The sequence below is a fragment of the Puma concolor genome, chromosome A2 (assembly GCF_028749965.1).
Source record: "Puma concolor isolate L17-30 chromosome A2, mPumCon1.1.hap2, whole genome shotgun sequence".
Lineage (NCBI taxonomy): Eukaryota > Metazoa > Chordata > Mammalia > Carnivora > Felidae > Puma > Puma concolor.
In genome coordinates, this window is record NC_141668.1 from 60,556,425 (window position 1) to 60,573,527 (window position 17,103).

General features: G+C 37.4%; 1 protein-coding gene across 3 annotated transcripts in view; it reads right to left on the bottom strand.

Moving 5' to 3' along the window:
- BZW2 (basic leucine zipper and W2 domains 2) overlaps positions 1 to 17,103 on the bottom strand; it is a 63,736-nt gene that overhangs the window by 37,124 nt on the left and 9,509 nt on the right. The window contains exons 1-2 of one of the 3 annotated variants that reach the window (XM_025929456.2): positions 6,619 to 6,705; positions 3,500 to 3,564 (exon numbers count right to left, since the gene is read on the bottom strand). The exons of 1 other annotated variant lie outside the window; for it this stretch is intronic. In XM_025929456.2, the coding sequence (XP_025785241.1) occupies positions 3,500 to 3,557 (58 nt within the window). In that variant the 5' untranslated portion in view covers positions 3,558 to 3,564; positions 6,619 to 6,705. Of the gene's footprint in view, positions 1 to 3,499; positions 3,565 to 6,618; positions 6,706 to 17,103 lie in introns of those variants that run through there. One more of the 3 variants, XM_086694906.1, reaches the window with a different exon arrangement.

Consider the following 17,103-nt stretch of genomic DNA (forward strand, 5'->3'; position numbering starts at 1 on the left):
AATTCATGCAGAGGGCTTTGTTTTGAATCTAAGAGACAACTTAAAAACTTGTGTCTGCACAAAGCCCTTCATTTCGGTTTTATTTTCCTAAGAGATTTGCCAAGGAAGAGGAAAGTAAAAGGAGGGAGACAGCAGGTCACGGCCGAAGATACTTCAACAGTGAGCAATAACGCAGTAGGTCAAGATGATCCCTTGTAGCTCGGGAATCTAAAGAAATCGTGATGGCATGAAAGGATTAATCATTCTTTTGTAGGCTGAAAAGCAACTCCCATCTGCTGAGATAAAATGCCCACCCAGTGGAATACAAAATTCCCCAACAAGAAAATGGCCACAACCCTGACGAACGTTTGGGGAAACATGACATTTTACCCAAAGGTTCTTTTTTATCCGAAACAACATTGCGTGTAATTTGTACTTCACATGAGGAAAGTCTAGCAAAAAAACTAACAAAATCCTAATGAAAATATGCTATTACTCCTTGAGTTTCCATTTGACAGGTCAAACCTCCCTAGAAGCGGGAAGTATATAATTAGGGTCTCAAATTTATACTGTGTTGGTGAATCAGAAGTGTGACACTACAGAGTTAGTCATGCTGGCCCTTGTACTGACACCGAGAAACAGGTCTATTTCTGATGCTCAAATATGTCCGTAAGTTATCTAAACACAATGCTTTCACTGGAAACCATGGTAACTGGTTAATATAACACTTTTCCTACCTGTTAATTAAGTGATAAATAGTATAACTTACATCCCTTTTTGAGTGTCACTTAGTTATAATAAATGAGGAAGAACTATCATGGGTTTTCTACCTATGTGCATACACACACACACACAAACACACACACACACAGAGTTCAACATTTGAACATTTACCAGCTTAGTCGCTAACACTTACTGAAAATCTAAGAGTGTTTAAAACTGTCAACACAGATGAAATGGAGTATGTGGTCACTCTGGTTGCCTGTAGTTGGTTATTTTTTTTTCTCTCCTATTTTCAGTAATTTTAATCCAATTTCTCTACAAAATTTATAAAGAGGAGAGTTCAGTCATTAACTATTTCATTTAGCTAAGCATAACAATGGCTCAGGGGAGAAATTCCATCATTTCAAATTCCCACAAGTCATACTAGAAAACATAATCTCTTTGAAGAAAGTATCATAAACAAGATGTGCATATTTTATAAAGGAAAAGAGTCTGAATGGATTTCTAAATGATGTGTTGCATCATAATGTTTAATTTTGATCTTAGACAATAAAAATAGTTTTGTTTCCCTGACTTGGCATGGAAGAGCATTATTAGCTTTGTTAGAAAACAATTTCAAATTGAAGACAGACCTTCAGAAGACAGCCTAGCAAAATGACCTTGAGATAGCCTCACTAGATTTTTTTCCTTACCTCTACAAAACTGCCAGCCATTTATCTGAAGTCAGCCCTATCATAAGAGCAAAAGAAAAGCCAAAGCACGATAAATCATCAGGATGCAATTCACTATTATGAAGAGCAGAAATTGAGGTTGACTCCATTTTTTTTTTTTTTTTTAAAATTTCCAACCAGCAGGCACAAAATAGCTCAAGTGCTTAAATCCCCAATAGATCTGAGTTATATGAATCCACATCAATGGCAAATAATATACATTTCTGGGTAGCTCTGAGTATTCCAGCAGCGGTAAGACACAGGCACAATCTTGCCCACTAAATGAATCAGAGATAAACCAGCTCAGATTTAGAGAAAACCTTTCTGGCTTAAAACTGAAGACTGACTCTAAGGGCCAGTTGACTTGTTGAATCACGCCTGCTGTTGTGCAATACACCCTTGGGCCCTCTCTTGGCTTTTAAGCTCAGTTACCGTGAATCAGCGTCCCACGAATAAAGCTGGAGATCCAGGTCTGAGATTAACATGTTCCCCCAGTGGGCAGGCGATGGCAAACCTTTCTGCACCTCACAGTTGGACATATATTAGCTATTATCACATTACCAGGCCCAACAATACCTTAACTATAATTAGCTTTCTGAACTATATCGTTCCTTACTGATGAAATGCTTCTGAAATCATCCACATCATTTTCCCCTCATTGACTGCTTTAAACAATGAGAGAAGGAAGGCACATTGACTGTAACACCTTGTGTTAATATCAGGGTCCAGATTTCAATGGGGAAATATCATGGAGACACAATTTATATGACAAAGACGGGACTAAGCAGAAGGAGATGGCTGAGGTCATATGTGTATTAGTTTATAGGGATGAGCCAGGGATGGAAAAAAAAAAAAATAGAAAACGGGAAAGCACAAGACAAAAATTACTGTACAAAATAACCACCTTTTGCTTAGTTTACAGTTTCTTAGTTTCATTGTTTCAGTACGAATGTGAATTCCTTGCAAGCAGCATCTACAAAGAAATCCAGCCTCGCGGCTATCTAGCTACTCTCATGAACTCTTCCACTCCATTGATTGCATGGAGACTTCTTTTTCTTCTGCAAGGCTAGACTTGCTACTTATGCAGACACCATCCTTACGCAAGACAGCGGAAGGTTCAGGGGCCACCTCAACACTGGAAATGCCAAAGCCGTAACATATGGGTCATCAATTCAACAATGTAGCACATGATACCATTACATGCCATTATGTTTCATAATCAGTAGTGAGGCCTTCAGAGAGATATCCCACCATCATTTAGCTTTCTACATGATATTTCCTTAAATACGTTTCAGTTACTATCCTAGTGTTAGTCAACATAATAATCTTGTACCATGTTTCCTTTTAAACAGTTTCCTAATCAGGTTATGGCTCAGCTATTTTTTTTTTTTTTTTTTAAGTCCAAGAGGACTTCTGTATAAGAATGCCAAACTGATTAAACACTTAAAATTTAAAACCATTCTTTATGCAGAAAGGGTAGGGAGATGAACGTGACCTAAAAATAAGTCATTCACACAAACAGAAATTTTCCCAGTCATCAAACAGGTTCGACACTACCTTTCCACAATAAAAGACACTTGAAAATACTGAGTTTTCAAGATACTTAGGCAATAAATTTAATGTGACCTATTAAATTCTCAAGAGTAAAAACTCCTCAATATCTCCTTCCCTAGATTACCTCTCTCCTAAGTTTTACCATCTTTACTTTCAACATTTCCTTAAAAACAACAAAGAAAGCAAAACTCAAAAATAAATGCTGATGTCAAAAATAGTAAAGTTTATCTAGTGTCTTCATAGCCTCACAGGAGAGTGAGGAAACCTGAACAGACAGAATCATCCTCATTTTGTAGATAGACACAAAGTTTAGACAAGTTAAATGACTTGTCTGAGGTCAGACACCTAAGTAACCTTTCCGAGGCTTGGAGGCAGAAGAACTTCAGATTCTACATTCAGAGCCCAGGAGAGTAGAACTAGTGAGCTTAGGTGTGAACAAGGATAATTCTAATCCTTCCCCAAACTCCTGTCTTGCTGAGAACTTCACCTACTCTCTCAGCCCCCCAGTCCCACAAATATGCAGCACAACCTACCCCTTTTCCGAGTTTTGAACCGCTGGCCTGTTAGCACTGGCTTCTGATGCTTATTCATAAAATTTCTGAAAACAAAGAAAAAAAGATTATATATTTCAAATAAGCAGTTCATACAAAAATGTATGGCTAATAAGCATATGTTCAACCTCACCTATACTGAATACACTTTTAAAAAGCAAGGTGTAATTAAAAAAAATTTTTAGTGTTTATTTATTTATTTAAAAAAATTTTTTTTTCAACGTTTATTTATTTTTGGGACAGAGAGAGACACAGCATGAACGGGGGAGGGGCAGAGAGAGAGGGAGACACAGAATCGGAAACAGGCTCCAGGCTCTGAGCCATCAGCCAAGAGCCCGACGCGGGGCTCGAACTCACGGAGCGCGAGATCGTGACCTGGCTGAAGTCGGACGCTTAACCGACTGCGCCACCCAGGCGCCCCAAATGTTTATTTATTTTTGAGAGAGAGACAGAATGTGAGCAGGGGTGGGGCAGAGAGAGAGAGGGAGACACACAGAATCTGAAGCAGGCTCCAAGCTCTGAGCTGTCAGTACAGAGCCTGACATGGGGTTTAAACTAGGGAAGCATGAGATCACGACCTGAGCTGAAGTCATATGTTCAACCAACTGAACCACCCAGGCACCCCAAAGCAAGGTATAGTTTTAACTGTTGAACTGGCAAAAATTTTTAAAGTTTAATAATATCCAGTGTTGACAAAAGACATAGGGAAAACCACAGACATAAACTCTGGCATAGGGAATAAATTCCACACAATACTTTTGGGAAGCATTTGGTGAATATAAATATTTACATGTTATAACGTGTGGTCTAGCATTTCTTTTCCTAGAAATTTACCATTTTACCTGCACAAATATGCATATTGTGTGTGTGTGTGTGTGTGTGTGTGTGTGTGTGTGTGTGTGTGTAAAGGTTTAGCTGCAGCATTGTTGAATGCATAAAAACATGCAAAGTTAAATGCTCATAAACAGTCATCTGGTTATATAAGTTATCATAAGCCATTAAGTGGAATGTTATGAAGCTATATAGAAGAATGAGTTAAATCTAAATGTATTGCATTTCTTGCTCTGGCTACCTCTCTGATTATGTTTCCCACACCTGCATCTCTCCCCATCACTCACTGTGCTCCAGCCAGACTGCCCTCTTTCTTCTTCCAATGTGCCAGAGAAGGTTTCCTCTCCTCTGGGAAGATCTCTCCCCAGCCCTTGAGGTGGTTCCCTCACTGACACACTCAAGGGCCTCTTTTTCAGAGAGGCCTTACCTGTACATCCCCACTACTGGTGTCTGTTCTTTCTCCTTTTACCTAGCTTTACTTTGCTTCACAGCCTTTAGCAGCACCTGACATTCCACTGTTATCGGTTTGCCTGCGGTCTACTTCTCCCGTGAGGGTGCAACCTCTAGGTGAGTAGGGACTTTGTCCGTTCTACTAAAAGCAGTATCTTTAGCATCTAACACAATGGTAAGTAAAGAGTGAGCATTTAGTAAATACTTGTTAAATAAGCTGTTGCAGACATGGAAAGATGTTCAAGGCAAAGTGTTAATGGAAAAAAAGCAAGTTAAATAAAAGTGTGAAGCATAACTTTTTGGTTACAAAGAGAGTATATGCAATTTTTGCTTTTCTCTGCAAGGAAAATTTTAAACAGAATCAATTATCTTTTAAAAAAAGTAAAAAAAAAAAAACCCGCTCCATAAGATCTTTTACAACTTAAGAATAACCTTGCTGGCATTAATATTATAACCTGAAGATATATCCAGGTTGCCGAAATTATGAAGACCAAACAATTTAAGAGAATGTCAAGCAAATGATTTAATTACCTTTCAAGGGTCTTCTTTAAATTGTGATTTGAAAATGTTTAGATTTTTTCTGATTAAGTCACTATTAAACAATCAAGAAAATTTGCAGTATTTAAGCGAATTATTTATGTCTCAAAGTTTAAAAAAAATCTTCAATAACATGGAAAAATTATTCACTTTATACACCAAAACCTTCTTTCCACAAACAAAAGAAGAAAATCTCCTATCTTCATATAGAAAGCAATCTGCTTATCACTCAAAACTTTAATCATAATTTAAGTGGAATTGATTAAAAAATAAAGTAACAAACACAAAAATTTCTTCTATAGTTTCAGTACAGATAATTTTTATTAATACTATAGTGTGAACTTAATATATCATGCTTTGTGATATAAAGGTGACTAAGCCAGATTCTGTGCCCTCAAGGAGCACGCCTAGGGGAGATAAAATCCACAAACATTTACAACTCAACAGAAGTACAACCTAGAACAAGCTCAGAGAAAGTGATGGCTCTTGGTGTTTGGGGCAGCTGCTACATACTGAAATAATTACAAATGCAATAAACTCTATTTGATACAAGTCAGAAACAGAGCTTCTCATGCATTATTTACATTCACCACAAAACTCATTCAGAAAGTTCCTCGTTGGCATTTTCAGCAGATTCACTCTGGATTAGCAAACAGGTCACTGGGGGTACATGTGATAAATGGGCGCGCGCTTACATGTTTATAGTTTCTACCCCCCTCCCCAAACGTTACAAACATCACATAAAATGTTTTCTTGTGCCAGCAAAGAAAAACACCTGGTAAAGAGTTTAGGGCTCATACTGATATATAAGAAAAATAGACCCCAGGTAGCCAGAAGCTTTTCCAGCAGATGAACACGCAGGAACGAGTTACTCTTTGCCAAAGATGTCTCTATTTTGTAATCAATAAAAAAATACTTTTGAAGTGTGAGCCTTCACTAAGAGTTTTATTTTAAGGTCCAGAAGATAAACTCACAGAATTCTCTACCTCTACCTTTGCATTTTGTTGCTCTTTTTCTGCTAATGAGGAATCACCACAAAACCCAGCCTACCAACGACAGAGTTACTCTATTTTAAAAATCTTTAGCTCCATTTATATTTATACTTTCTTCAGTTCTAAACACAAAAGTTTGTTTCTTCGTGGTCTAGTTCCCTGGGCTTACCATTCACACTCTCCATATACTATATGTGGAAGATAACATAATAAACATGCAAACAAAAAAGCATACAAAGATCTTGACGAACACAACAGCAAATATTAAAACAAACACAAACAGAAACTCACCTACTGGTATTGAAAGACTAAATGAAGATATTCTGCGCAGCAAGTCTCTATCGCTTAGCTGTTACTATTTAGAGCAGAGGTCTGGCTTCTCTCTAAATTTAGCAATCCACGCTACATTATAATCTGCTCCAGTGAGGGTCAGGCTTTATAAGGCACTCACTGAAGCTGTGGCAAAACAGAAGCAAGGGCACTTTGAATAAGAAACTGTGCTAGTTTAAACCTGGGAAAGTAACAAAAAGTAACAAAGACAGCTCTATTAGGCCAACATCAAAAGCTTATTTTTATTGGGTTGCATTACAATTTACAACTTGACAACAACGAGAAATGCATACTTATGTGTGTATGTGTCTATGTGTAGGTATTTTAAAATCAGTTTTACAGAATCCTCAGAGACAAAACTTATGTGGGGTACAACCTATGCATGCATATATGTATGCATATAAAACTATAAGCCAAACACACAGACAAAATAAAAATAAGCTCATGCTGTCCCCCAAAATGGAAAAGCTCCAGGGTTTAAAATAGTATTATTCAAGAAAACTGTATGCAAAATGATAAAACAAAATGGATTTAAATATTTCACCTGCCATCTAAGAGACTAAATTTGTTGGATATTCCACAAGATAAAAAAGACAGTGAAGTATTAAAATGATTCAATCAACCAAAATTCAAAACTAAGCACCCTATTCATGAAATAAACAGTTTTTGAATACATTCCTATTTAAGTCTAAATGGAAAGAGTTTTAGGTTTAACATAATAGATGAATTTCACCCACCTCCCTCTATTAATATTCTAGCTGTCCTGGGTCCTTCGCAGATTCCATTCCTTGCTCCCAACAGGACTCAGGGCCCAAGTGTGATGATGGGCCAGCACTCAGATGGACTGGCCTCTTGCCAACAGTGCACTAATTCCGCCAGTTGTCCAGCACACCGTGAGTAGACTGCCCTGTTGTATGTGCTCTTGCTGGTGCTCTCCTTCTTTCATTCCCTTCATTTTGGAAAGAATGTGATCTGCCAGAGAAGGACTTCTTACTGTTCCTAAAAGGCGACGATTGTTCTTCTGGTCTGGATACTATTTGGAGTGTGATAATCTGCCTTATGTAATATGTTACACTGCTAATATGCACATATAACTATGCTATCCAAACAACCTCAACTTTAGGAATACGCATACACAGGGGGTGCCTCAGTGGCTCAGTTGGGTGAGCATCTGACTTCGGCTCAGGTCATGATCTCACGATTCGTGGGTTTGAGCCCCACAAGTGGCTCTGTGCTGACAGCTCAGAGCCTGGAACCTGCTTCGGATTCTGTGTCTCCCTCTCTCTCTCAAATATAAACAAATAAACATTAAAAAAAAAAAAAGTCGTTTGGGAAAACAACTTGACCTTTAAGAATCATGAGTATGCACACAGGACAGTGGGGTGGAAATCTTCTGCAAAGGCATAAAAGAAAATTGTTTCGGCTCTGTGAGCTACATGGTCTGTCTCAACTACTCAATTCTGCTGTTATAGCCTGAAAGCAGCCACAGACAATATGTAAACAGGCGGTCGTGACTGTATGGCAATAGAACTTTATTTACAGAAAACAAGTGGTAGATGAGGCTGGGCTCCCGGGTTGCAGTCTGCCATCCCCCATTCTAATGCAGTGCGTCCAACAGGAGTGTCTGCGATGGTGGAAATGTTCTAGATCTGTACTGTCTAATATGGCAACTACTAGACACATGTAGCTGTTGAGCCCTTGAAATGTGGCTGGTGTAACTGAGGAATTAAAATTTAATTTTCATGAATTACAATGAAAATAGCCAATGTGGCCAGTCGTTACGGTGGGCAACCCAGTTCTAAAGCATTCATTATAGCCTAACACACTTCAATTTAATAAAAAGGTGAAAATACATACAAAGAATATGAAGTTTTTAAATAAAGTGGCTTGGAGGAGCATTTTGCCCAAATTTCAAAACCTGGTGGCTATTGTGAGAAAAGAAGAACCCATCAAACTTCAAAGTGAAACTCTCTCTGGGTAGTAAATAACCCTGGAGACAGTATGAAGGAAAAAAAAAAAAAAAAGGCCTTTCCGTTCTAAGATAATAAAAGTTACCAGGCAGCAACATCATCTCCAAAGTATAAAGTGTTTGGGAACGGCACAGTAACACCAGCACACAAAACTGGCAATGTGATTGCCACTTCACAGCAACATTCCCATGAAGCACTTTGTGCTCAGGAGGAACGTTCAAGAACTACCTTTTATTCTATACCCCAAATGAGCGAAATAATGTACCATAAGAAGAATGAACTAAAAATTTCCCCAAAGTTATAAACTCTTCTCCTTTCCATTAAAGCTAAAACTCTAGGAACATACATCATAAAATCCTTCACTGAAAGTTGTGTCCAGGAGTCATTCGGGTTCATAAAAATGATCTCAGAAGAAGCAAAAATAATTAAGTTGCTCTCTAAAAGTGTAAATTACTAACATTCTAAAGCAATAGACCAGATAAATGCCTACAATAACACTACACTTTGTTGCCAAGAACAACATTATCTTTTTAAATGTCCTTATGATTTTGTACCAAACAGCCTCTATACTCAAAATCATCTCCAGCCTCTACAGAATTCTTCATTATATCTCCAGGCACATTCTATGTAAGCTTTAGTTTTTATAATAATTGGAAAAAAGAAAAAAAACGAAATTTCAAATAGTAGCCTATCTATAAAAAAAAAAGTTTCTAAATAAAATCAGATATTCCCTTCTTTAGTACAAAAATACTAGTCACTCAAATGCCACTCTACTTAATACTGGTTCAGGTTACATACATATAAACATGGTACTGAGTCTTCTTACACAGTGAATGGCAAAAACATTTTCCCTCTAAAATCTAAAATAGTACGTTAAAGAAATATAGGCCAAGGTCACCTGGGTGGCTCAGTTGGTTAAGCATCTGATATCGGCTCAGATCATGATCTCGTGGTCTGTGAGTTGGAGCCCATGTCAGGCTCTGTGCTGACAGCTCAGAGCCTGGAGCCTGTTTCATGTTTCAGATTCTGTATCTCCCTCTCTCTCTGCCCCTCCCCCACTCACACCTGTCTGTCTCTCAAAAATGAATAAACAGTAAAAAAAAAAAAATTTAAATATCACTATTATATTCATGTCCCATTTCCTCTTATCCTTAATGGTATGAAAGAACAAAAATAATCTTTCTTAAAGAGTACAAACTTAATAATAGTTCTCCCCTCAAAAACTTACAACCATCTCCAGAGGGACATTAATGGTGGAAATTTAAACTGTGCTAAGCAACCACCTTACAAGGAAAGAGTGACCAAAACCCAAAGGAATTGTGCTGTGGAAAAAAAACCACTAAGAGCTTACTACTCACCTAAATCTTTTTATGATATAGAGGCATCATGATAAAATTTTCATTATCATATTTCCAGAACAATTTCACGCCTTACACTTATTAGCATATCTACCTTGGTTCTGAATGGTGATACTTTGCTTTCCTTTTAGCAAAAATAGAAATATTCTAAAATTCACATTTTAAGTATCAATGTACAACTTCTTCAGAGAAATAAATTAAGACAATGTGTAATGTCTGGGAATGCAAGCTGGTGCAGCCACTCTGGAAAACAGTATGGAGGTTCCTCAAAAAACTAAAAACAGAACTACCCTATAACCCAGCAATTGCACTACTAGGCATTTATCCACAGGATACAGGTGTGCTGTTTCGAAGGGACACATGCACCCCCATATTTATAGCAGTGTCATCAATAACAGCCAAAGTATGGAAAGAGCTGAAATGTCCATCGAGGGATGAATGGGTAAAGAAGATGTGGTATATATACACAATGGAGTATTACTTGGCAATGAAAAAGAATGAAATCTTGCCATTTGCAACTACGTGGATGGAACTGGAGGGTATTATGCTAAGTGAAATGAGTCAGAGAAAGACAAATATTATATGACTTCACTCACATGAGGACTTTAAGAGACAAAACAAATGAACATAAGGGAAGGGAAATAAAAATAACATAAAAACAGGGAGGGGACAAAACAGAAGCGACTCATAAATATGGAGAACAAACTGAGGGTTGCCGGAGGGGTTGTGGGACAGGGGATGGGCTAAATGGGTAAGGGGCACTAAGGAATCTACTCCTGAAATCATTGGTGCACTATATGCTAACTAATTTGGATGTAAATTTAAAAAATTAAAAAAAAAAAAAGACAATGTGCAATGTCACTTATTTCCTCTTAAGTGAAGTTATTTTATAAAACTTTTAGGAAGTTGAATAAAACCCTAAAATGCTTTCACTCTATCAATTCATGTCCTCTGCTTAACGTAGATTGTAAGAAGTAGTTCAGGGCATGCATATTCCCTTCTCTGGGCCCTTCTCCTTTCCCCAGATGGATTCTCTCCCCCAGATCCTTCCCTTCTTCCCTTAACAACTAACCAGGCATATTCATTCAACATCACAGATAGTCTAATCTTACTGATGTGATTCTTAAAGTCTCTCAACACTTTGAAACACAAACACACACACACACACACACACACACACACACACACACACACACACACACACACACCAGACATTTGTAAGAGCACACTTTGGCTTTTAGAAAACCAGGTTCTCAAAAATAATGTTTCAAAGTATTTTAATAGCAAAATGCCCCAAAACCTCTGTTCTAGGTAAGTTAAAACACTTAGAACATTTGTCTACAAGCAAAAGTATTGTGATGACTGCATACCTACAATATTTCAAACCACAAATTCTAAGAATTTAGAGGAAATGGTGGCATAAAATAAGTAAATGCCCAAAGATTGGGCAGCTGTGGTTTAAATATATATTAATTTGTATTTTGGGGGTGCTTATTATGTGTTAAGCATTATTCTAGAGCAGTGATCTCATTCTGGTGTAATTATGTGCTCTGCAAGGGAACATGTGGCAATGTCTGTAGATGTTTTTTTGTCATGCTGGGGAAGTGCGGATGCTACTGAAATCTAGTAGGTAGAGGAAATAGGTGCTGCTAATAATGGACAATGCACAGGAGAGCCCCCCCCCCCCCAACAAAGGGTTATCTGGTCCAAAATTTTAATTGTGCCAAGGTTGGAAAATCCCACACTAAAAAGGAAAAAAAAATTGTGAGCAAAACCAGAGACAGCTTATGCTCTCCAGAGTTAAAAGCTGTGCACATACATCTAAACATACCACAGCAGTAACCAGGCAGATATTTCCTTGAGTGACTTATTTCTGTTTGCCAAACATTGATGTTAATTTTAGAGAAAACACATTTATCACTGAGTAGCTTGTCATAACTAAAATCAAAAGTGCAATCAGTATACAAAATAAATGCTTGCCACAGTCTTTAATACTAATTGCTGTCTTTCCACATGGATAATTGTGCATCCTCTGATGATCAGGCGGAAGACGGAGGGTAGGTAACAATGTGGGATTGAAGAGGGAGGCAGAAAATGAGGAGGGCGAGCGAACAAACTTTCTCTACTTACGGATATCATAGCACTGAGATAAAAAGACCACAAGGAAAAGATAAAAAGTATATGACTGAAAACTACAACTGTTTAATTTTTTGGACTTGGAGAAAACAATGATGTGTTAAGTAGAAACAGAAAAAAACCTAAACGCCCACCAAATTCTATATACATGATACAATCTAAGCCACACAAAACACACGTGGTCAAGAGAGTGCATAGAGTTCAGGGAGCATTTTATTCCTGTTCCGTTATTTGTCTGTATTTTCTATAATGTAAGAATGCATAACCTTTTTAATTAGAAAAATTGCATGTTTAAATGGAAACTCTTTAACCTCTTTTGAAGTTTAAAGCAATCCCCAAAGTGTGGCAATAATATTATCTGTGCATAAGGAGAAATATGACCCAGGCTCTAAATATCATTTCCTACTAAAGAACAAAGGTCTCTTGGATAAATGACTGATTCCAAGGTTAGAGCAGGGAAGATTCAATATGATACTCAGAAGTCATGTGTCAGAAAGTACTGAATGGCTTTTAACAAAGAAAGATAAAAATAGATCAAACTACATAAAAACTATCCTGAGGACAATCTACTGACATCACCTGAGACAATGTGGCCACAAAAATAATTAACAACAGCATGGAGAATAACTCAGTGAGTAAAATAAGAATCTGGAGGTCCAGACTCATTTATTTTAGCTAAAAGAAACAGATCAGTGCACAAGGGAAAGAGAAGTAATTAGACATAAATGTAAGTTTTCTTTTCAGTAGAATGCCAATGGATACATACAGAAGGAAACATGGAGTTAGAAAATCACTGTGCCAAAAACTGATTCTTGCAAGGATCATCAATGGATGCTAAAAGTGCCCTGACACACTGTGTGTGTGTGTGCATGCGCATATGTAGAGGTGCTTGATGATCAACAGGATATTCGAAAAGCCTCAAAGCATCTTCACATCAGTTACAAAAAGAAAATGCTAACTCTGCAGTGCAGCAACAAGATAACACCTTAACCCAGGGACAACAGACATCACATGACTCCAGACAGTTTACAGTTAGAACAGGATATTATCTGCGTGGCATTCCAAACAAAAACGCATGATCTGAATCTAATGATGAGGAAACAAAGGCACATCTAGGGACATTCTCCAAAACAACTGGCCTGTATTCTTCAAAAATGTTAATGTCTCAAAAACAAAAACAAAAACAAAATAAAAACAAAAATCAAAGAACTATAGCAAATTAAAGGAGAACCAAAAGGACATTACTAAATGCAGCATGTAATCCTTGAGTGCATGCTGTACTGTGAGGAATTATATACATAATATGTGTGTGTGTGTGTGTGTGTGTGTGTGTGTGTGTGTGTCTATACACACACACACGTAATGTATTTAGGATAGTACTGGGGTAATTGATGAAACTGGAGTGTAGACTATGGCGGTAAGTATGGTATCTATTATAAATTCATTGAATTTTACTATTGTACTGTGGTTCTTTAAGAGAAATATCTTGTAAAGAAATATGCTCTGATGAAAAAAGGGGCAAAGTGTATACAACCTCCTTTTACATGGATCAGAAATAAAGTGACTATGTAATTATAGAACCAAGGAGCAAAGGCAAACATTGGAAGACATACACGCTTTAGCGAATGAGGGTGGGCAACAAGAGTAATTCAGGGAGCTGAAAAAGCCCAAGAACCTAAAAAACACAGGGATTTTGTATTTTTGGGGACTGCTTAGAAATAAAGCTTGCCATAGAGAGAGTTACTCTAACTTCCCAGATCCTTCAGAATTTGGTCAGCTGTGATATAGGAAATTACCCTGCTGTATTGATTGCACACTCCAGTAAAAAAGCAAACAAACAAACAAAATAAAACCCAACTCTAGATTTGAAGATCCTTAGAATACATTACTCTGGTTAATGTATTTCTTTCTATTTGTCCCATGTACAGTATTACACCCAAACGGTTTTACTGTAACATCATAATGAGGGTTCTTTATACTGCTGCACATACAGACTACACAAAATCTTTGGCATAGCAAGCTATATGACCTGCTTAGCAATGCCCTGCACTACGTATGTTATTCCTGCCATGGAAGTAAATATTCTATATTACAGTCCTAATTGAGGAGATATTCAGAAGGATGATATGAAAGAAACTATTATTAAGGATTACCATCATAGAAAGAGTAAAGTCAGCATTAAAAAAATGTGTATGTATGCAAAATATGTGAGGGTTTTTTTTAAGTGTTTTGTTTAATTTTGAGACACAGAGAGAGACAGAGTGCAAGTGGGGGAGGGGCAAAGAGAGAGGGAGATACAGAATCTGAAGAAGGATCCAGGCTCTGAGTTGTCAGCACAAAGCCCGAGGCGGGGGTTTGAACCCACGAACCGTGAGATCATGACCTGAGCCGAAGTTGGGTGCCTAACCGACTGAGCCACCAGGGTGCCCCAGATGTGAGGTTCTTAAAGCTAAGAAGTTCTAGCTTTGAGTAATTCAAAACAAATACCTAAAGGCAAAATTATGGTTCCTAAACAGAAAAGGCTTCTAAAATTTTTAAATAAAACAGGCCATCATTTTTTCTATATATCGAGAAAATATTTATCTAAGCAAAAACCACCTAAGTACAAAATACTACATAATAACTGATTAAGGGGTGCCTGAGTGGCTCAGTTGGTTAACCATCTGACTCTTGATTTTGGCTCAGGTCATGATCTCACACTTCTTGGAATCCAGTCCCATGTCAGCCTCGTGTTGGAATCTGTGCCGACAGTGTGGAGCCTGCTTGGGATTCTCTCTCCCTCTGTCTCTGCTTCTCCCCTGCTTGTAGGTACATACACTCTATCAAAATAAACAAACATTAAAAAAAAAAAAAACTGATTAAAAAAAGATATATTCCAGAATTTTCCTATCAAATTACTTTTTTCCTTCAATACAGGCAATGAAAATATTTTTCAAAAAGCAATTTAAAACACATATTGAGGGGGTGCCTGGCTGGCTCATTTGGTAGAATGTGTGACTCTTCATATCAGGATTGTGAGTTCAAGTCCCACATTGTGTGTAGAGATTACTTAAATACAAATATTTAAATAAACTTAGAACAATTTATTGAGGGGCACCTGAGTGGCTCAGTTGGTTAAGCATCCAACTTGGGCTCAGGTCATGATCTCATGGTTTGTGAGTTCAAGTCCCGCTTCGGGATCTGTGCTGACCGCTCAGAGCCTGGAGCCTCCTTCAGATTCTGTGTCTCCCTCTCTCTTCCCACCCCCGCCCCCCCCCCCCCCCCACCAGGCTTGTGCTCTCTCTTTCAAAAATAAATATTTTTAAAAAACGTATCAATCAACTGAATTATCAACAGAATAAATATAAAATCTCACAAGTTGATGATTTGGAAGGGCTATATCTATCAAGATATGATTTTATGTTACCCTTTGTTTACCTTATTAACATATGGTCATACCATTTATATTATAATGCATACCACTCGATTACTTGAATAAGGTGTGAAAAAATACTTTTTATAGAGAAAATAATTCCTTAAAAATTGATAATAAGATCAGTTCATCATATACCCATGGTTGCACATTTAGAGAAAATAAGGAAAACAGATGGAGATAAAATATCTATAAATCTAACTTTAAGTAATGGCCACTGTATACATTTTAACATACTGCATAATTCTCTATTAGGTTGGTACCTACATACAGAAAATATTTAAATCCAATTCTATCACCTTTTCTAACGTTACAGCAAAGAATAACCTAAAAAATGTCCTTGCATTAGAACTTGCAGTTACAAGATTTGATTCAATGACATCCTCTAGGATCTTTATTTTATTTTGTTAATTTTTTTAAGTTTATTCACTCATTTTTGAGAGAGAGAGAGAGAGACAGAGAGCAAGCAGGGGAGGGACAGAGAGAGGGAGAGACAGAATTCCAAGCAGGCTCTGCACTTGAACCACCCAGACGCCCCACAGGATCTTTATTTTAAAACCTATGTGTTCTAAGGGGGCTCCGGGGGCTCAGACAGTTAACCATCCAGCTCTTGATTTTGGCTCAAGTCATGATCTTGCAGTTTGTGGGATCCAGCCCCTCATGGAGCTCTGCACTGACAGCGTGGAGCCTGCTTGGGATTCTCTCTCTCAATATAAATAAACTTAAAAAAATTAAAAGCTATGTGTTCCAATGCATCACTTTAGGAAAATCAGAATCATTTTATTTTATTGGACTCTGTTCAACTGTAAAGTACCACTAACACACTGATGGCATAAAAATTAACAGTATAAAAGGGCATAAAAGTGAAAAATAAAGACCACTTTCCAACTTTCACTCATAATCTTAAATCCATGGAGTAACATTCCACTCCATGTAAACAATAACAAATTTAAACCTTTAAGATTGTCTGACTTGTATCCTTTCAAAAAATGTCTATGCATATATGTCAACAAATTCACATACGTGTGTGTATAGAAAATGGGTTGAACATTTACGATGAGCACCCAAGATATGCCAGACCATGTGCTATCAAACGATCCATAAATTCATCAGTTGTACCATGTGTACTACTCCGAGGGGAGATGAGGACGATGGCAAAGGCTAGGTATGTGTGGAAATAGAAGGTATACCAGAAATCTCTGCACCTTCCCCTTAATCTAGTATAAACCCAAAACTGCTCTAAAAAAGTAGTCTTAAAAAAAAAAAAAAAAAAAAAAAGAATCAGCAGGGAGTAGTGCCAAATTCCAGAGAGCAAATCATTTTAATAAAGTTGATTTTGTGTCAGATGCAAAACTGGTAGGAGTCTATATGACTATTTGTTCAAGTGGGAAGTTAGAAGATAAAGTTACAGAAATGGGGATTGAAGTATATTCCATTCTTCTCTTAACCAAGGAAAGGAAAAGAGAATCTTCTAGAAAAAGGATTACACCCCTGACTAGTAACCAGTGGGAGAATTTTGCTTTGGAGCATTTGCTTAAAAAACATGATCATGGATTTTCAGGAAACTCAA